This window comes from Pecten maximus, chromosome 3 (assembly GCF_902652985.1).
Source record: "Pecten maximus chromosome 3, xPecMax1.1, whole genome shotgun sequence".
Taxonomy (NCBI): domain Eukaryota; kingdom Metazoa; phylum Mollusca; class Bivalvia; order Pectinida; family Pectinidae; genus Pecten; species Pecten maximus.
Window position 1 is genome coordinate 30,304,895 of NC_047017.1, and position 22,543 is coordinate 30,327,437.

Sequence of the window (22,543 nt, forward strand, 5' to 3'; positions counted from 1 at the left end):
ACCATTGACCCCATCTGAAATTTACCTTTTCGACATCGCCTCACAGTTATAGATACATCTATTACGTCGCCAATGACAACACAAATATAGTGGTATAACAGTCGTACAGAGCGATGCTGTGGCAATCTACCGGTAGTTATGGTTTTATGGTCGTATATATAGGGCTACAACAGATGATGTCATACTTTATCGACAATAGAACGAGGCAACGACAGCATTTAAATGAAACAACAAGAGCTTGGTGGAAATGAAAATACTGCGTTAGTTGATTTGTACCTTATGTAATACTTGTAACTCAACGAAATAAAATAACTCTGTCTTCTATATAAAATATTGGTTACGCTTCATCAACCTTTAACATTGTATTGCACAAAAACTGTTTTCAACTCAATTATTATTTGGGAGAGAATCCCCAGTATTACTGTCGTCTGTCAGGCGTTTACCAATAGATGTCCCCAGGCGGACACACATGGATAGAGCTACATATCATGCTGGCATTTGTGTCACCTCTGGCTTGATTTAGACCCATAGTTTACTGTGACGAAATCCTCCTATCAAATTACCGAGAGGCATGTACAGAGCCGCGTCTGTGACTGTTCCCGGAGACAGAACAACCGCCCTGTCATATGAATATATTGTATCTATATGAATAAAGATGAAGACGCGATTTCCACTATCGCTCCCCAGATCACGGTATCAGCGAAGTGGAAATGGAAGCCTTAAACGAGGATGAAAGAGCTATAAAACGAAATGAGTCTGAATTTTTATGAGTTTGGAAATACGCATTGGCATATATGGCGTCGTTGTAGGTCAGAACGAGGCTACAGGCACGACATTGTGTACGGTTAACGAGTGATGTAGGTGTACCTAGGGAATACGTACTGTGGTTTAGGACACCCCAGACGATCCGCATGTTTATGTACTGTACATTTACATTTGTGTTGTTTCTGATTTGTACATCCGAGATAATTAGGGCTTAGGATGTTCTCGTTCTGTCTCCAGAAATGTGATGGGGTTACTGTATCCTGCTCGTAAACATGTCCGTACCGCATGCCAAGAACTCCTTATTCAATTGTTTTCAATTTATTCCATCAGAGCAGTAGTAAAACAATACTATTTATGTGGAGAAGGAATACCAACGATCTTTAGGATCTGGTTTCTGTCCAATGGAGACTTAGAATAGGTATATTCCTCTACGACTGTATGTCTGCCAATGCTCCTAGTACAGTACCAAGCACATTACGAACATTCATAATGGGTTCACGATTTTGCGAATGCAAATCTATACAACAACAACAACAACAACAACAACAACAACAACAACAACAACAAAAACAGCCGTGAGCTGTTCATCACCAAACTATGAATAAAGGCACCATTTCCCGAGAAGACACCTCCTCTTTAGGTTTGCCGGATAGTCAAACGTACATTACAGTCGTGCGTGACTTAGAAGGTGTGACAACCTTGTGTCGAACACGGGTGTCTTGAAGGAATGAACAGAAGAAAAATACACCGGAAGTGAAGAGCAGACAGGACAGAAAATAAAAAGTTCCTGCGTGATACAATGGGACAGTGGATCAATATTGGTCTCATAGAAGGAACAACAACCGATTAAACAGGGATTCCCTCATTAAACGTCTATAACGATACACTGTAACGGGATACAGTCGTATTATTGATGTCTAAGCCAACCCAGTCTCCGTCTACTGTGATCTTACAGCATACAGCGACTTTTAAACAGATATGTCCCTTCCCACTGTTTTATGGGTTTAAGAGACTACATAAAGTAACTGATGAAGTCACGAAATAGACTTTAATTCTACTATAAGCTCAAGTAATTCGACATAGTGTAATAAAAGTTGAATTTGCCAATGTGGGTTAGAGGGACGGAATTCAAATTCTTTATTGCATTTAGCTTTACAGCTCATTTGCATTGTACAGATGTAATAGTACAAAATTCAGTTGGCGTACATACGGGACACTGCACATATAATTATATCAATTAATTAGAGAATGGACAACATCATTACATCAGAGATTTTCTCAAATTATTTGCGTCGTACACAAATTTACTTAAAAGATTTAGCTCTTTTACATTTGTTGTGCTTAATAGTTGGACAAGCTTAAATACACATGGCTTTTTCCAATAATATTTTTTTTTATAAATTTCTGCCTTAGATATTGATAAACTGGACATACAAGGAAAAAATCATTCTCATGATCACGATTAGGATCACAAAATTTACAGATACGTTCACTCCTAACTATATTAGAATAACGCCCTGACTCAATACACAAGTTATGTGCTGATAACCTCATTTTTGTCAATACAATACGATTTTTCTTTGGTATATATTTAGTCAAATAACTTTGTAATACAACATCACTTACCAAGTGTCGATATAAATGGCACTTAGGCGAATTTTCTAAAATAACAGATAATTCTTGATGTGCTATGTCATTAATCCTTTGCTTGATCAAAGGTAAGATATTTGAATTTATTGAATGTTGGTTTATCCATACTTCACCATAACCAAGACTGAACAACATATCTTTGACACATTCAACCCAGTTAAATACAGTATTTGATTTTGGTAAATTCAATAAAACATCATATGCGGTTTTCAAAATACAGTTATTAGAATTTATAATTTTGAACCGGTATTTTATCATTCGATATTTTCTGGTATAAAAATAATATCCTTTTACAAAATTCTAGGTGTATCTTTTCAATATCTGGCGCTTTACAGCCACCCCAGACTTCAGATGCATAACTTAATACACTGTTCACATATGTATCAAATAAATTCAAAAGTGTAACATAATTCAATTGCATAGATTTACATTTTGAAAAAAGGGCAAATACTGCCTTTCGCCCTTGTTCAGACAACTTTTTTTGTAATGTATTAAATTTATTATTAAATCTAAAAACAACTCCCAAATATGTAAATTGGTCTACAACTTTCAACTGTTTACCATCGTAAAACCAACAATCATCTTTATGTAATTTGCCACTTTTTCTAAATACAATTATTTTTGTTTTTTCCACATTTACAGTTAGACTCCATGTCTGAGAGTAGTCATATAGGTTATCTAACATATTTTGCAAATCACTCGCAGACTCAGCAAAAAGGACCAAGTCATCCGCATACATCATGAGAAAGAGGCTTAACTCCCCAAATTGGTAGTCATTTGTTCCTTGTTCAATAAAATAATTTTCAAAGACGTTGACGTATAACGAAAACATAATTGGGGACATAATTTCCCCTTGGGCGAGGCCCATATTGTTTACAAAAAAATCTGAACATCTTCCATCGACAGTAACACATGATTTCACCTGTCTATATGTCACACGAGTATTATAAATATGTGGATTATCTTCTTAAATTATGCACCAACGATGTTTAACATTTAAAACAGTTTATTGGACATAAAAACAGACACACACGGAGACAGTGACCTGAAATAAAAAGAACAATACCTAAAATACATACGGACACGTGTAAACGATGCCGACAATTACATTATTTAATACTTAACGCATTAAATATTCATTTAGGTATATTTTATATGTTTATATTATATTCTATTTTATTCCATAGTTACACTTTTACAATAAACAATTATAATACATTATTTTTACAATAGCTTTGACCCTATGGAGCCCGACCACGTGTATGTCATATGTTAAATATTTTAACATATTAAGGGCAAGATATTTAAAATGCAAATATATTAGGTCAATGTATTTTATATATCAAATAGCTAAAATACATTAAATATGTATTTATATTATTATTTTAAATTAAATAAACTTACCTAGAAGCACTGTGGCCATAAAGCACACAGGCTTATACCGGACGTGTGGCTTGTGTGGGGTCTATAGCCGTTGTGGCTGCACTCACCTGGGCAAGGCCCAGGTAAGGTTTTCCACGTGCACGGGTATAGTGTCATGCAGGGTCAAAGTGACACACTCAACCAATCCTTGCGCTCACCTCTCATACGTCACCATAACAACTATATACACAGGTACATAGGACATTATATGACACAGGGACTTGTACAAACATTATACACGATACACAGCGCAAGTATCTATACACACTTTACATGTACAGGTGTTGGTCAGACTATTAAAGTTTGACCACCGTGACATTCTCCCCTGCAAAGGAAAATGACTCCTGGCATTTAAACTAATATATCAACCACAATGGTTGAATCTACTAATAATATAAAAGAATGAGCAGCTAATTATCTAATATCCAAGTGATTGGGGCAATCCCTACCTACGAGGAATACAAGATAACTGCTCATATAACACTATAGAATGAAAAATCTAAAATTAACATCTGTATAAAATGAAATTATCACCTTGGCCAGTGTCCCAAGGTAATATAATTATATATTCCATAACTACTTAGAGATTTTCTCCTCTGCCATGTGGAACAAAGCTTTCCTGATGTGAATATTAATCTTTTACTTTTTAATTGAATGTAAATTACAATTATGCTTCAGTTTCTACTTATTTAATGGTAAACCATAAGGTAATACACACAAGTAGCTGTAGAGATTAAATATTAATTTCACAATTTGAAGTAAACTTTGTCCACCACGACATTCTCCCACTGCTCTGAGTATCTAGACGTAGACCTCAGCTCCAGAATTGGACGGTACCAAGGTTCCCATGAGCCATTCCCCATACAAGTTAGGAGATTTACAGACTCGCCTGGGCCTTGCAGCTGGTATCGAGTCTTGTGTCTGACCTTCACTGCCTGCAGTGTTGGAATTTCGACACACACCCTTATTACCCTGTTTCGGAGAATCCCCTGAACCAACAGTATGTGGTTGCACTGGCTGTCGCGACTCAGCAACAGTGCGTCTGGGTCTCCTAGCAGGAATAACATATCTGGGTGTTTGACTCCCATCCTCATCTGAGCTATCAGAGTCAGTAGTTGAGGAGCAACTCTCAACTAACTCTATTCCGGCATTCTGATGATTTCGGGTTGTCTCCCTTGGTTCCTGGGCACCCGCTGTTCTGGGTAACCACATGAAAGGGAGGAGCAGGTTCCTATGTACAGTTTTTATAGGTCCCTTTCCCTATCATACCTATCTTTGTACCGCTTACCCTTCCTTTCACTTTCAGCCGAGGCAGCTTTGTAGGCAAAGTCTAACCGACGCTTAAGTTTCTGGGCATAATTCTGACGACTCCCTACAGTCTCAGAACTGGTATCGATGCCAAGAAATGCATCTACACCAAGTCTCGGGTGCCAACCAAACATTAAGTAATGAGGAGAATATCCTGTGGTCTCATGTTTTGTTGCATTGTATGCATGAACAAGAGGAGCCACATAGGATTTCCAACTGGATTTTTGTTCTTCCTCCATAGTACCTAACATTTTCAACAGTGTTTGGTTGAACCGTTCGACCATGCCATTGCCCATAGGATGGTAAGGGGTAGTTCTGGTTTTCTCCACTCCAGCTATCTTGCAAAGTTCTTTGATAACTTTGCTTTCAAAATTCCTGCCCTGGTCACTATGAATACGGGCAGGAAAGCTGTAGTGGACCATAAATTGTTCGTACAACACCCTGGCGGTGGTACTCGCTAATTGGTTCCTGGTTGGAATTGCTTGGGCATAGCGGGTGAAATGGTCAGTGATAACAAGCACGTTTTCGTAGCCCCCCTTTGACCTTTCCAAGGTCAAATAGTCAATGCAGAGAAGCTCCATTGGACGGGAACTTTGGATATTGACTAACTCTGCACTTGGGACAGTAGGGGTTTTTCTACGAACACACCTACCACAGCTTTCAACCCAACTATTCACCTCAGCATCAAGGCCTGGCCAGAAAAACCTTCGCCTTGCCAACCAGTTTCTACGGTCACGTCCCTGATGACCGACATCTTCATGCACTCCCCTGAGGACTTTCTCCCTATATGCCTTGGGAACGACTAACTGTTGAACAGGGTCACCATCTACTGTGGTGTTTCTATACAGAACACCCTTAAGTAGCCTCAACAGCCGCCACTCCCGCATATATTGACACACCTCCTCAGGTTCGTGTTTCAATATCTTTTTATCAGGTCGAACCCCCTCCCTGACAAAATCTATCACCCTCCTAAGATGTTTATCTAAGGACTGTTGTTTTTCCCAATCCACACCAGAGAGTTTTACATTCCCTATATTTAGGGTGTTGTTCTCCGGTTCTAGGGATGATGTATTTGAGAGTACCACAGTTTCTGCTAAAGGCAACTCCTCTCTAGTGGACAAAGAAGCACAGGTAACTGCTCTCACTACATCTGGGAAAACTTCCTCTTGCTGATACGGTCGTCTTGACAACCCGTCAGCATCCCCATTGAGACGGCCCGCTCTATAAACTAATTTAAAGTTATAGTTTGAGAGTGAGGCTAACCACCTATGACCTGCTGCGTCCAGCTTCGCTGTGGTCGTCACATAGGTTAGAGGGTTGTTATCTGTACGTACCTCAAAAGTGTTGCCATACAAGTAATCATGGAACTTGTCAGTGAGTGCCCATTTGAGACAAAGAAATTCCAACTTATGAGCTGGGTAGTTTCTTTCACTCGGACGTAAACCTCGACTGGCAAACGCAATCACCCTTTCATGGCCCCCTTGATTCTGGTACAGCACAGCACCTAAACCTTCTACAGAGGCATCTGTGTTAACAATGAAAGGCTTGGTGAAGTCTGCATATGCTAACACAGGTGGAGAAGCTAGAAGACTGACTATGGTATCGAAAGCCTTCTGCTGACTATCCCCCCATACCCAGGGAATCTTTTTCTTTGGCCCCTTCACATTTTTGTGGGTACAGTGTCCAACAAGAAGATCATTTAAAGGTTTTATGATTTTTGCATAATCCTTAATGAACCTCCTGTAGTACCCTGTGAAACCTAGAAATGAGCGTAGCGTCTTGACATTGACAGGTTCTGGCCATGTCTTCAACGCCGCAAGTTTATCTGGGTCAGTTTGAATTCCTTCCTCAGAAACAATGTGCCCCAGATAGCACACTTGAGACTTAAAGAATTCACATTTGGAGGGCTTTAGCTTTAAGCCGTGTTTTTCAAGCCGTTCAAACACACCCTCCAGTCTTTTGAGGTGTTCCTCAAAGGTGTCTGAAAATATGAGAATGTCATCCAGGAAAATTAAACATTCCTTAAGATGGCTTTCACCCATACAAGCTTGCATCAATCTTTGAAAAGTTGCTGGCGCATTAGTTAGACCAAATGCCACGCGGTTACATTCAAAGAAACCTAGTGGTCCGACAGAAAAAGCTGTCTTTGCCTTGTCCTCCTCCTTGATCTCGACTTGCCAGTATCCAGACCTCAGGTCCAGCTTACTGAAGTATCTTGATCCAATTAAGGAGTCCAAGGTTTCCTCCACCCTAGGTAGGGTGTAGGCATCCTTAATGGTTTTCCCATTGAGTTTACGCAAATCAATGCAAAATCTTAGGGACCCATCTTTCTTTCGAACGAGGACCACATTCGAACAGTAGGGACTGTGAGACTCTCTGATAGCGTCAGACTCCATCATCTCCTTAAGATGTTGTCTCACTTCCTCATACATCCCTGGTGGAATACGACGATATGGTTCCTTAAATGGAACATCGTCCGAGAGTTTTATCTCGTGTTGCACCAAGTCTGTCTTTCCCAAATCCTTTGAGGATGTGGAGAAAATATGCTGCCACTTGCCCAGTATCTGGTATGCTCTCTCCAACTGTTCAGGAGAGAGGTTGTCCTTGTTTACTGAGACCCCCAGTTTGTCCCACCATTCCCCCTCCACCTGATCCTTAGAGGATTCAGTATCATCTTTGTCAGAGGGTTCTGGGGACCACCTGTCCATTACCTTTACATCTGTTAGAGTACACAAAGGTGATTTTGGAGAGATAGTAATTGACTCTGTAGACAGATTACAGATCCGGACTGGTATACGTTTGAGTCTACCAGGTGCGCATTCCAGCGACACTACCCTTGGACATACCACCAGGTTCCCGGATTGCAGTGAGCTGTCCTGTTCTGTCACAGCTGTACTAAAGTTCCCCACCTTGCGTACCAACCCCTGGACAGTCTTTACCTGGTTTGGACCTATGGACACTGGGTATGTATTGGCAGATTTCACCACCATGGGATTATTGACACACAAACTGTCAACAGCAGACTGCCAAGCATCTGGAAAAGTAGAATCAGAGCTAGCCTGTTGTATATCCCTACACATACGTATAATATTTGTGCCAACAATAACAGGAACTTGTCTGTTATAGTTGGTCATCGGTGTTACCAATATAGGTACACACATCACGCAATCAGACAGAAATGGAATACTGACATCTGCCTCAATATATCCCAAGTATGGTAACTTGGACCCACCTGCTCCGAATACCTGAAGATCAAAATCTTTGATATCCATCAGAACAGGCCTGGGGTTCAGAGATTTATAACAATTCTCCGAAATGCAAGTGATCATAGAGCCACTATCAATGAGAGCAGAATGTGTCTTCCCCCCTATTATGATCTGGTCAATATTTGAGCTACCAACCATTCGTTCATACAGGGTACTGTCTGTAGCGGTATTGTTACTTGGGCCATTCCTACCTTCACCACCCCCCATTTGCCCTACAACAGGGGAGGTTACTCTTTTGGCTCAGACTTACCTGTTGAGGACTTCTGGGTATTACCATTTTTTTGTTTCTGGTAAGTATTGCCGCGTCCAGCATTACCTTTATCTTGGTATGCCCCAGACTTACCAGTACCCTCAAGTTTCTTTTCGAGAGACTTAATTTTGCTCATCAAGGCACTTACCTGCTCACTGAGCTTGTCAAGCTTTTTATCACTCTCCGAAACTTGTATAGGGCTGTGTTGGGCTTTAGCCTTTGTAGGCTTATTGGCCGCTTTCTGTGCTGGGTTGAGCTCTAGGTCTACCGCTCTAACCTCCCTCAACAGCAAGTCGTATGACTTAATAGAGTCATACTTGTGACGCGTCTGGCCTTTCAATCTGTCGCAGCGCAAGCCAGTCCAAAATTTGGATCGGATCATGTCATCCCTGGCTGAAGGGCTTACATGTCCACTGTTTATGGCAAGCTGCAACAGTGCCTCTAGTCTGCACCCGAATGCGGTGACAGATTCACCTTCTTTCTGTGTAGCAGAATAGAACTGCTGTAATACAACTTCATTAGAAGCTACATTACCAAAGAAGGTGTCCAACGTTTTCAGAACTTCATCCAAAGTTGCCATAGGACCTAAAGGTATAAGAGTCTGACGAGCGATACCCCTGAGTGATTTCCTTATAGCCTGAAGAACAAGCTCTTCGGACAGGGTGCTGTCAGATGCTAGACACCTGACCTCATATCGCCATCCCTCATATGTGGTTTCACCACGTTGAGGTGACTCATCTCCTGAAAATGAGGAGATTTTCGGAACCAGGGTAAAAGGTGTGTATTCCTATTCAGCGATGGAGTTAGAGGAACCCCATATCCTCCCCCAGACCCGAAAATGGAGAATCATTAGATATAGGAGGTAAAGGAGTACTGGTATTCCCCCCATCCCCAAGTCCAGCGAAATCAAATTTTAATGAACCTTGGGCCCCTACCATACCTTTGTCACTGCTCGCAGATTTAACATTAACAGGAGCTTGTGACACAGCAGGAGTTTTGATAGAGCCAGGATCTCTTACACTCAGCATGCTATCATACTCCATTTTGGTAAATAGGACATAGTCACTATTCAGGCTAGCCATGAGGTCATAGTCTGCCTGCTCCAAGTTGGAGGTTCCTGCTGGTGGCTTTGAGTCTGCCATCTCAGACTAAATACAAATATAAAAACTACAAATTAATATATGTAAACAATGAACTAAGCAGTGAATATATCAAGTATCCAAGTGATTGGGACAATCCCTACCTACGAGGAATACAAGACAACTGCATACAAGTATATCACCAGTAAACTCAAGTATGTAGAATTGTATGTATGATATTTACACACAATAAGTACAAATTGAAACAACAAGTCTTTTCATCCAACACCTAGCTAGTAGAGGACTAGGATGGATCCCATCCTTGTACAGACTAAAATTCAATGAGATCCGGGACTTATCCTGGTTTCTCGACTTCCTGTACCTAACTAAGTCTAACCTAAGATGAGGTGAACAGACTTGAGATCTAGTATTGACCTCTGTCAGGAAGCTGTTCAATTCCAACACTCTCTCATTTAGAATGAGATCTTGAGTTTGGAATGAATCAGGGTTTGGATGCCCCTTGGATTTATTCCACTCTTGTATAGAGTATGAGGGGATTTCCAAAAATAATAACTGTACAGTAGGAAATTGGGACACTATGGAAATAAACTTGTTAATTTCAAACTGCAAATCCGAACTAGCAGATATAGAAGTCTGATGTCGTAAACTAATGAATTTCCCTTGCTTTACTGTGAGGTCACATGTACCTAACCACACATATAAAACAATATTTGGATATGAACTAACCCTAATTGGAAGTTCAGTTTCCAACCAGCGAAGGAAATGTATAAAGCGACCACCTGGTTGGCAATGGAACTCAAGACTACAGTCTAAGTGCTGTAGCAAATCCAAATGCCTTTTCAGGTAAAATCCCTTACTACTAGTAAGAAGTATAGGTTTCTTCCTTATAGTAACATTAGGAACAGCTTTATCAATAAATTTCTGGAGCTTACTACAACTCATAACCTATTGCGGTTTCAGAGTATAAGAATACAAAATGATATTAAACCTACAACTGTAACTGCAACATACAAAAATAGTATGAGTAGGGACAATATCTAAGTTATTAGAATATAAAATACACTGCGCTGACATAAAACACAAAGGACACACACACACGGAGACAGTGACCTAGAAGCACTGTGGCCATAAAGCGCACAGGCTTATACCGGACGTGTGGCTTGTGTGGGGTCTATAGCCGTTGTGGCTGCACTCACCTGGGCAAGGCCCAGGTAAGGTTTTCCACGTGCACGGGTATAGTGTCATGCAGGGTCAAAGTGACACACTCAACCAATCCTTGCGCTCACCTCTCATACGTCACCATAACAACTATATACACAGGTACATAGGACATTATATGACACAGGGACTTGTACAAACATTATACACGATACACAGCGCAAGTATCTATACACACTTTACATGTACAGGTGTTGGTCAGACTATTAAAGTTTGACCACCGTGACATATACATTGACTTAATAGTTTTAAGTAATTTTCCTTTAATCCCAAGTCGGGATAATTTAAAACACAAATTATATCTATCTATAGAGTCAAAGGCTCTTTTAAAATCTACAAAGCAACAAAATAATCGTTTCTTATCATTAAAAGATTTGGTAATTATAGCATGAAGTGCAAAAATTGCATCGACTGTGCTTACACCAGGACGAAACCCAAACTGGGCATCCGTAACCACACTGTTTAGTTCAGACCATTGTATAAGACGGTTGTTTAAGATTGACGTAAAAAGTTTTGCCATACAGCTAAGCAGGCTAATACCCCTATAGTTGGTAGGGTCACTACGGTCCCCTTTCTTATGAACAGGAATAATAACAGCTGTTGACCAAGCTTCAGGAAAAATACCTGAATTTAACACATTATTGAAAATTTTCATTAAAACAGGGTTCAAATATGTACTGCATTCAATAAAGTATTCATTAATAATACCATCTAAACCATGAGATTTCCCTCTTTTTAGCCCACTAATGGCTTTTTTAATTTCCTGAACGGTAATTAGTTGGTCTAATTCATCAAACACAGTATCTTTATCCTCATGTTCATCTATTTGCTGTACTTGAACATTATTATTAACAGAGATTTCTTTAAAATGATTATAAAAATCGGACATTGTTGCTACAGGTTTGACTCTATTTCTAGAAGACATTTTTTTTATAGAAATATCTAGGGTTATGCTTTCTTAGAAAGAAGAGAGGGGGAGGGAGGGAGACACCCGCTATACAGATCTAAGTCAATACCGAGTTCAGTCACAATCACTCGTCACATCAACAACCATTAAAAACAAAGAATATTTTAAATGCTTTCCATGACTTATATCAACCTGCAACTCTCAAACCTTGCGTTGTTATTTTCGTCAGTAGTCAACATCTGTGACGGAAACCATGATAATAGAAACAACTCCTTGGATATCGAATGGTAGGGAAAGCAGGGATATTATCTATATATATAGAACGATATAAGCGGGCTGATGTTAAATTGTCGAGGATGACACACTGCCATTTTTATACAACAATACTCCTTTCATTTCTTACAGTAACTGTAAAATCGTTGCTTCCAGCTTTTCAATAATGGACAAACACTGTAACAGTTCGGTAGATATTGGACTACTGCTCTGTAGCATATTAAGTCCAGTTCTTCTCCATAAACGACGGCTTATCTAAACATGCAATAACCGACCCCATAAACATTTCCGAATTTAAAACTGCCAAAACTTCCAGGAAGGGTTCAGAGTATCGACAGCTTCCAAATAGATGGCGTATTCTGAGAAAGGCTATGAGAGATTGAGGGCTGGATTAGATCTACTTTTGGAACGAGTTAAATCAATGTCTGAAGTCCTAAGTGAAAACCTACCAAAGGCATATGTCTATACCTTACCCCGGTGTTGTAAAACCAGTTAGCGATGTGTATGTATAAGGAGTATGTTGTAATATGTGCTGAAAATCCTCGATTTTTTTTCTCATATTTGCGTAAAACCCCTATTACATTTCTAGGTTGCAAAAATATTTAGCTGGCGTGACTAACAAAAAAAACTTTATATCTTTTCGAAAGAAGGTTAATCTTTCAATCTTTCATAATCACATTTGATAAGAATATGTACTTGATAAAGCTGTCCACCTTCTTACTGTCGTTCTGGGAACACCACAGGTTATTGTAGTAATGCGATACTGTGTCATCAGTAATTGGAAATAATTGAGTATAGTTTACGAAGTCGCCTTCTTTTCCTTGTAATGATAATGTATCTTCCAAGCAAAGCGATTTATGGCCGAGAACTACACTTAGGAAGAAACACAAAAAGTGCAAAGCCGATGTAAAGTAAGAGAATTTTTCAATGGTTGGTTTTTTAATATCTTTTGTTGCGATTGTTAGCAATATTTTCCGAACAATCTGTGAGACTTGTTGACTTGCTAGACTTTGCTTCCATGTAATGCTGATTATTGTACAATATAACTCCTCGCTATTGTCTTTTACATGTTTATTTAGTAACATTTTTAATAGTTGAATTTTTCCTTAACTGTATTATGAAGATATCAATAATCAATCTCTAATTCAAAACAAAGAAAAAAATAATTATACACTATTACGAACTCATATTTAACATAAAAAGGGTTGCTCGATACCCAGGGTAACTCTCCAACACATATCAGTTTAGTTTGTATATAAAATACTGAGCAATCATTACAGTATTGCAGTCTTTTGAAATTCCGGAGTGTGAGTATCCGGATCTACCTCGTTAATACTGGATTTCTAAACATAATAAGAATCCTGATAAACACCGTTTTATTACTGGCTTGAGAAGTTGTGCAAATAAACCTTTATCCAAACTTCTTACTACAACTTTTTTCTAAGAAAGGCGAACGACGTTATATTAAGGGCATTGCTGTGAGCAATATGGGAACATATTTCCTAAAAATTACGACAAGGTCCAGCTGAAAATGCATTGAAATATAAGATGAAATCGTAAGAATGGTTGAATTTCTGATTGACAACATTGGTTTCGTTTCGTTTTGTACTGATTAACGTCCTATCATCAGCTAAGGTCATTTAAGGACGGCCTCCAACAGATTCATGTGTCTGGTGACTATATGTGTGTTTATCGTGACTGTGGTATATTCTTGTTTCGTCTCCTTGTATAGTGCTACCTCACTGAAGCATACTGCAGAAAACACCCACCAGGACACATCATCCTGTTACATTATACAGACAACAGGTGAGCCAATCTTCCCACTCCAAAAATGCTGAACTTTTAGAAGGAGTAGCAACTACTCTTTTTATAGACTCTGGTATGTCTCGGCCAGGAAACAGAACCCCAAGCCTTCCTCACACCGAACGCTCAACTAAAGGCCAAACGTTAGGCAGTGCCAAGGGAGACAAAAGAAAGAAAGAGAAGATCACAAATTCAGTCGCCTCTTACGATCGTGCCATGGGGGCAGTAGATACAATGCTTACGTCCTACCTACAGGGCGGTATCTTCGTTAAGTTTGGTTATCAGATCTTCCAACAGACTATTTACATATCCATGGAAATAACATGTCCGTCTTTTGGCTGACTTATTTAGTTTTATACAAAGCTGATTTTATTGAAGAGCTAATCAGGACATTAAACGGGGAATTTGCAATATCCTTCAGTTCCACTTATATATGTACATATAGAATTTGAAAATTAACAATTGTGAAATTAAAATCACCACGGTTATCATACAGCTTAGTTATGGGATATCCCTGTTAGTTACGTTGTAAGTAAAGATCGAGTTTAGCGGCCGATCAAAACGGCCAATGAAGTTTTTAAAGATACCACATCGTCATTAAATATATTCACAATTGTTAGTTTTCAAATTCTAGATAGTAACATCTACTTCCCCTTCCTGTGGTGTTTAATTGTACCAGTCGATATACACGTTGGGTTTTTTTTCATAATCACGGTTTTTATGACAGATGTAGACTAAAAACAGAAAAATCGAGACATGCAGGTTGGTTCTATGGCGACATCGTGATCTCCTGGTGTGTCCACATACGTGTTCGATTCGTGTTGAAATGTGTTGCAGCTCCGTTGTCATCACCCCTGTTCTTATTTTGCGAATGGGACTTAGCCCTGATTTGACCTAGATTTGTATGATTGGTGTTGTCGTGACCTGGATTTGTATGGTGGGTGTCGTCGTGACCTTGATTTGTATGATGGGTGACGTCGTGACCCAAATTTGTATGATGGGTCTTGTCGTGACCTAGATTTGTATGATGGGGGTTGTCGTGACCTAGATTTGTATGACGGTTGTCGTCGTGACCTAGATTTGTATGACGGGTGTCGTCGTGACCTAAATTTGTATGACGGGTGTCGTCGTGACCTAAATTTGTATGATGGTTGTCGTCGTGACCTAGATTTGTATGATGGGTGTCGTCGTGGCCTAAATTTGTATGATGGTTGTCGTCGTGACCTAGATTTGTATGACGGGTGTCGTCGTGACGTAAATTTGTATGACGGATGTCGTCGTGAACTAGATTTGTATGACGGATGTCGCTGATGAAGCAGAAGACGCTTTTTCTAACGGAACACCTGGTCGTATATCTTTGTACTCTTTGCAATATGCATGTACTATATACAAAAAAACTCCTTATAACGAATAACGGGGATGTCATTTTACTGATTTTTAATCTAGCTATAATTTATTGTACAATATATTGAAAACGATGTATTTAGTGGACCGTGACAGTTGTTACTATTCCTTCCAGGAACAAAGACTTAGCCTATAAATAACCATATCCTAATATCCTGTACAATTTCCTATAGATTCTGTTAGATCATTAAATCTATATGACAGTGTTAAGACTGATGTTTCTGTCTGAGGTACACTAAGTCGTTAGAAGGATGATTAATTTACTCTAAAGTAGACAGAACAGAAAGGCCAGAGAGGATAAAATATAAACATCGATATCGGATCACTGCCGACGGATGACCAGTGTTCCTTGTCGAGACTGGTCTTTGGACACTATATATTGAACCACACAAGACACAATCAATATCACAGACATGGGATGTTTTTTCTTTTCTGATCTTTTCATCGCCTACTTGCTATCGCGTGTCTTTATCGTCATCATTCCATACTTTATACCTTTTTAGTCAGTAAGCCTGGAAGTATGATAACAATGCGTTTAAATAAAGCGGATTTCACGAGCAATTCTCTTAATATTTCAGTGAATGCTACATATGAATTTTCCACATTTCTGTGAATGATGCAGAGACCATTTCCAAACACATGTTATGTTAAAATGGGGCCGCGGTGGCCTATGTTTATTAAGGCACCTCTTGAATTTGAAAAAAAGAAATTTTCACACTTCTTAGACTTTCCACTATTGCACTTATGGAACTTTCCCTACTTCGTTACTGTTGTAAAGGGGCGTTTGTCATGCCTCTGGAGGTTTGAATACGAAACTTTTCCATATCTCTTAGGCTGTTTTATGCAAAAAAAATCTTCTTTTTTGTTCTTAACCAGAAGTGATCGAGCGAATACAAAATAAATATGAAATAAATATTTCTGAAAGACTTCCGTTTATCGAAGACACCCTTCATGCAAATCTATGTCAAATCTAGGTTTTGTCACATTCCCGACATGAAAACATGGGCGGTGACAAAATAACAGTGCGTATGACGTCATATTGCACAAGTAAGCAAAATATCTCACAATGAGACCATAATGTCGATATATAAAATAAATCCCCATGACCTTTACTAACCCGCATCTCCCGAAACCCTGCGTTGACATCTTGAATAGACGTCGTGGTTTTGGGAACAAATCCTTAAATTTTGAATCAACCGTGACGTTTAGGCACTGTAGGTAGTGGACGTTACTGTTACTATCCAGAAATAGTAAGCGACAAGAGAGTACGAAGGGGACATTTTCAGTTTTTAACGAGGAATATAAAATAACAACTTTCTCCACGCTAGGAATTGTTCCACGTGTCTTAAGACTGTTTTATAATGATAAATCCCACGCGCTAGTGAATGCTGTTCCAGAAATGTTCACGCACTCCTACACGTTAAGTATAAGGACAGTTTCCACACCGTATGTTATATGTGCCTTGTATGAGGTAAATTAAATTTTGTGAAGCCAAATTCGCGCCTTTAAAGCATGTTGGTACATTTGACTTCAATACAAGGCCAAAGTAATATCGCTACTTTACATGCGACAGGAAATAATCACGGAAGCCTGTTGTAATGAGGATCTCGGTCTACACAGCGGCTTTGGCCGCAAACAATAAAAAAAAGAAAACAATGAATGTGTTTATGAATATGTAAAAATAGCCTGACCAAAGACAATTACTGTTGTTTTTACAACATCAACCGTCTTCGTTTGCGGAGAGAGGTACATATCTCATCCCATTCGGTTGTATAACAGCGGTCCGTTACCTGCCCCTCTTGGGAACAGAAACAGGTCCCCCTCGCGCGGGTTTGGGTCTCTAGCACGCAGCCATTAATACGCCCGTACATCTTTATAACCCTTACTCTTTGTTGTCACGCTCCAGTGCCAAATCTCTCCCGGAAAAGAATAGTGATAATCGACGGGGGTAATTAGATCTTAGTGACGAGGTTAATTCATCACGCAAAGCCCTGTCTACAAGTGATACTGGGTGTGGACTTCCAGTGATTGTCCTTGTAGGCCGCGTACCTTTCAATTACACATTACCCAATCCCTCCTCATTACACACTGCTAGTCCAACGGAACGCCTGACATTTCTTTATTAAAACACCGGTCCTATTCAAATCTGAATACACAATAAACTACTGTAACAACAACAAACAAACCCGTAAGTATCTCAGGATCGATCCAATATCACACGGACAATATACAATAGAAAAGGTTAAGGATTTGAATTCAGGGAAATGAATGGAGTTAATAAGACCAGACGTTAATCTTCACATTCACAAACATCATCCGCCTTCCCAACCTAGATTAAACCGGACTAACATTGCGTTCTTAATAACAGTGAATACCAACAAGTGAATGAAAATGTAATTTTCACTACAAAACAAAACAAAATATGAACAAGTAGAGAATAGTATGGAGAACCATGACAACGTGTATTAAGAATACATCCATGTGTTTCGGAATGATAAGTGCCCCTTCCTTGGTAGGCGACATCCATCGTTGGTAATTCTTACTCTGGAATTTCATAAAATGAGACACAAGGGTAGGAGTCCTCAGTTTTACTGCTGACACCAATTTATCAATATTTACCATTGTATGGCACTGCCACTATATAACCCTACCAATTCAGTTGCGGGTTCACCAGCTTTTGAACTACCAACTGAAATTTGAATTTGAAAATTAAAAAAAAAAAATCGCACGACAAATAAAAAATCGCAGATGGTAAATATAAGCATTGAACGGCTTTCAGTTGGCATTCATAGTCAATATGAATGCCAACTGAAAGCCGTTCAATGCTTAAATGTCATCTAAAGCGTCTCCTTAAACATGTTTCTTTCTACTCAGTATATCTAGGTCAATTGGTATACTACTCAGTATATCTAGGTAAATTGGTATGCTACTCAGTATATCTAGGTAAATTGGTATGCTACTCAGTACATCTATGTCAATTGGTATAATACTCAGTACATCTAGGTCAGTTGGTATAATACTCAGTACATCTAGGTCAACTGGTATACTACTCAGTACATCTAGGTCAATTGGTATACTACTCAGTATATCTAGGTCAGTTTGTCAACTTCTCAGTATATCTAGGTCAGTTTGTCTACTTCTCAGTTAATCTAGGTCTAGTTGGCAACTTATTTACTTGTGATCTCCGTATCATCCAAAATGATCAACTAAGGAAGGTTTTAATGAAATGTCCAAATTATGGAGATACTAGATCCATCAAGTAGAATACGAAATCCAGGACAGGTATGGATTCTGTCGAAGAATATGTTGGAGGGTGGGTGAAACAAGCCGTACAGGATTCATTGTCAGAGTGGGTTGAATCCATTAATGAATTAGAAGCTTCAAATACGGATGAAAACAAAACACAAATCTTTATCCCGATTCCAAAAACCCACTAAAAGATTAAGACAGATTAGCGGTTGTGCATGCAGATAAGGCATCTATTACTTGACCATTGTCTGCAAACACTATTACATTTCCTGTTTGTGAATGGATAACAAGGCAAACCCTACCTACACGATATATATTTATCACTAAAGACGAAATTCAGGCCAATCATTCTTCAGTATTGCAATCTTTGAAAATATCGGCTAATTATATAGGATCAATAAACTTACAATCCTTATAAACACAGTTCTATTGCTGACTCGAGATGTCGCTGCACTAACACTTTATTTCAACTTCTTACTAACATTCTTAGTGTTGTTAAGTCAGGACTGAAGGCCCATTGAGATACTATTGAGATACTATTAATAAATTGAACGTGGATTTTTACTGACAGAAAAGTAACAACACAAAGTGTCATGTCGATGACGACTGAACCCAGATTAGATTTACATCGCGGGTGTGGACGACGAAGCAGAAGACGTTTACCCTCCCGAAACAGCTGGTTATAATTTTCTTGTATTTTGTCCAGTATACCAATCTTTTTTTTTTTCGTACTTGCCCTTGTCATGTCAAATTTTAAGTTAGAATAATGGTTTAGTTTTAATGCGAGGATTCTCCATTGTATTTAAACCCGAGTTATGTCATGTCCTCAAAACAAAAACCAAGGTGGCGACAACAGAACCGGGCACCATGTCTGTCGTCATATCACCGAACATCACGCCAGTCGTCATATCACCGAACATCACGTCAGTCGTCATATCACCGAACATCACGTCAGTCGTCATATCACCGAACATCACGTCAGTCGTCATAACACCGAACATCACGTCAGTCGTCATATCACCAAACATCACGTCAGTCGTCATATCACCGAACATCACGCCAGTCGTCATATCACCAAACATCACGTCAGTCGTCAAATCACCGAACATCACGTCAGTCGTCATAACACCGAACATCACGTCAGTCGTCATATCACCAAACATCACGCCAGTCGTCATATCACCGAACATCACGTCAGTCGTCATATCACCAAACATCACGTCAGTCGTCATATCACCGAACATCACGTCAGTCGTCATATCACCGAACATCACGTCAGTCGTCATATCACCAAACATCACGTCAGTCGTCATATCAACGATCATCACGTCAGTCGTCATATCACCGAACATCACGCCAGTCGTCATATCACCGAACATCACGTCAGTCGTCATATCACCAAACATCACGCCAGTCGTCATATCACCGAACATCACGTCAGTCGTCATATCACCAAACATCACGTCAGTCGTCATATCATGTCACCAAACATCACGTCAGTCGTCATATCACCGAACATCACGTCAGTCGTCATATCACCAAACATCACGCCAGTCGTCATATCACCAAACATCACGCCAGTCGTCATATCACCAAACATCACGTCAGTCGTCATATCACCAAACATCACGTCAGTCGTCATATCACCAAACATCACGTCAGTCGTCATATCACCGATATCTAGATAATATCACTGTGCGTTTTATCGATATCTAGATAATATCACTGTGCGTTTGACCGATATCTAGATAGTTACACAGTGCGTGTTATCGACATCTAGATAATATCACAGTGCGTTTTATCGATATCTAGATAATATCACTGTGCGTTTTATCGATATCTAGATAATATCACTGTGCGTTTGACCGATATCTAGATAGATTCACTGTGCGTTTTAGCGATATCCAGATAGTTCCACGGTAAGTTTTATCGATATCTAGATACTGTCACGGTACGTTTTTTATATCTATATAGTTTAACGGTGCGTTTTACCGATATCTAGATAGTTCCACGGTGCGTTTTAGCGATATCTAGATAGTTCCACGGTAAGTTTTATCGATATCTAGATACTGTCACGGTACGTTTTTTTTATATCTATATAGTTTAACGGTGCGTTTTACCGATATCTAGATAGTTCCACGGTGCGTTTTAGCGATATCTAGATAGTTCCATGGTAAGTTTAACCGAAATCTAGATATTACATGTATCACGGTGCGTTTTCACGTAGTTATTTACTTGTATTTGGCAGAACAATTGTATCAATTGACTACACTCAAATATCAGACCACGCTCTAAATTTTTGTCAGCACCTATCCTTTTAATAAAGACAATAATAGCCACGGTATCATACATCAATGAAAACGTATTGTTGTTAGAAGGGAGACAACTATTAGCAGAACTTCTCAAAATACTGCATCAACTTAATGTCATCGTAGTTATCGTTCTTGTTAAAATACAACTGATTACTCTTTATTTTTATGGTTTGGTGGAACATTGTTTGCTTTGCCGCTTACTCGGCTCCTCATATTGCCGCCTACTCGGCTCCTCATATTGCCGCTTACTCGGCTCCTCATATTGCCGTTTTGTGTCAAATGTTGAATCCTGGTTTCCTGAAGTCCGATTTAAATCTATTTAATGGAAAGTGCATGAAAAGTTGAAGTGAAAAATAAGTCCGACTGCCATAGGAATTATTCAGCATTCGGAATTACATAGAGGATATCTAACAGTGTCTTCAGTAATACCAAATATACTTGGTATTAGTAATAGATACATAATGGGTACGAGTGATGTATCGGATATATCACACGAGTGCGTAGCACGAGCACGAGTGTGATATATGCGATACGTCACGAGTACCCATTTTGTATCTGTTTTATCCAATGACAGCCGAGGTTTTGTCACCCACGTGCCTAGGGGTGGAGCTATAAAATTGATCAGAACCTGTCACTGTGATATGTTTCCCGCCAATTTCTGACACGTTTTGTTTTCTGTCACAGTAGCCCATTAATTTCTAGTGAGACTGTCAACCATGACGGATCAGGTACTGATCACTGATGTCGATGTGTTCACTGACCTCGACGATATAACATTATCACAGGCCGTAGACAAGTATGAGTATGAACTGGAAGATAGTGACACGGTAGCTACTGACATTGGATTATTTGATACCAAGGAATTAACTCAACCAATTGGTGTAAATAAACTGAATGGTAATGTGTAAAACATGTGAAAGACTGCAGGATTCGAGGGAAATTACACAAACCGCTCCGGAAAGAGGACCTGCGCTACTTCCCTTTACCAAGCAGGTAAGTCTAAAATCATATCGTTTGAACAAATTGTGAAATGAAATATTTTTCGTAAATTTCGACGTTGACAATGTCACAAAATCCTTTCAAAATCTGTGAAATTATTTAAATACATCGATGAATCGGTTAATCGGTATTTTTAGCCACTCGTCCTGTTATCATTTTCATCACTATTTTGTTTATGGTAAGATTTTTGTGCAACGAAAGTATATTGTTACATTTGGCGTAATCTGTATAACCATTTTTTTTAAATGACTGAAATTTTATAATATGTATCATGTAATGTATGCGGTTTTTTTACTGATCTGTTAAAAATATATATTCTACTTAATAAAATATGAACAGGGTTTTATATTCTGTTTTATCAGGTTTTTATGAACAACTCATTATGGACAGAACGGTACATCGCAGCAGGGCTGTACATGCATACAAGGTGAAGAAAGAAGACAGAAAAAATTTAAACGGCACTCGTATTTCATTAAATTTTGTTTGAAATGCATTTCCTGTCTTTGTTCGATCATTTGTCACGCTACATTTGAAATTGGCCCCGCCTCAAGACTGAGGCATGGACCAATCAGAAATGCCATGTGATATTTCAGATATCACATATGTGATATTTGAAA

At 39.1% G+C, this 22,543-nt stretch overlaps 1 protein-coding gene across 1 annotated transcript; it reads right to left on the minus strand.

Moving 5' to 3' along the window:
• Positions 1-19,433: 19,433 nt before the first annotated feature.
• On the minus strand, positions 19,434-20,036 carry LOC117322706 (bifunctional hemolysin/adenylate cyclase-like). The gene has a single exon (XM_033877646.1). It carries the CDS (start codon positions 20,034-20,036, stop codon positions 19,434-19,436), a length of 603 nt encoding a protein of 200 aa, XP_033733537.1.
• Between the last annotated feature and the right edge of the window lie 2,507 nt (positions 20,037-22,543).

What these genes read in the sequence shown, in the direction of transcription:
- LOC117322706 (XM_033877646.1), bottom strand. Translation starts at nt 20,036, where the DNA reads ATGACGACTGGCGTGATGTTTGGTGATATGACGACTGACGTGATGTTC.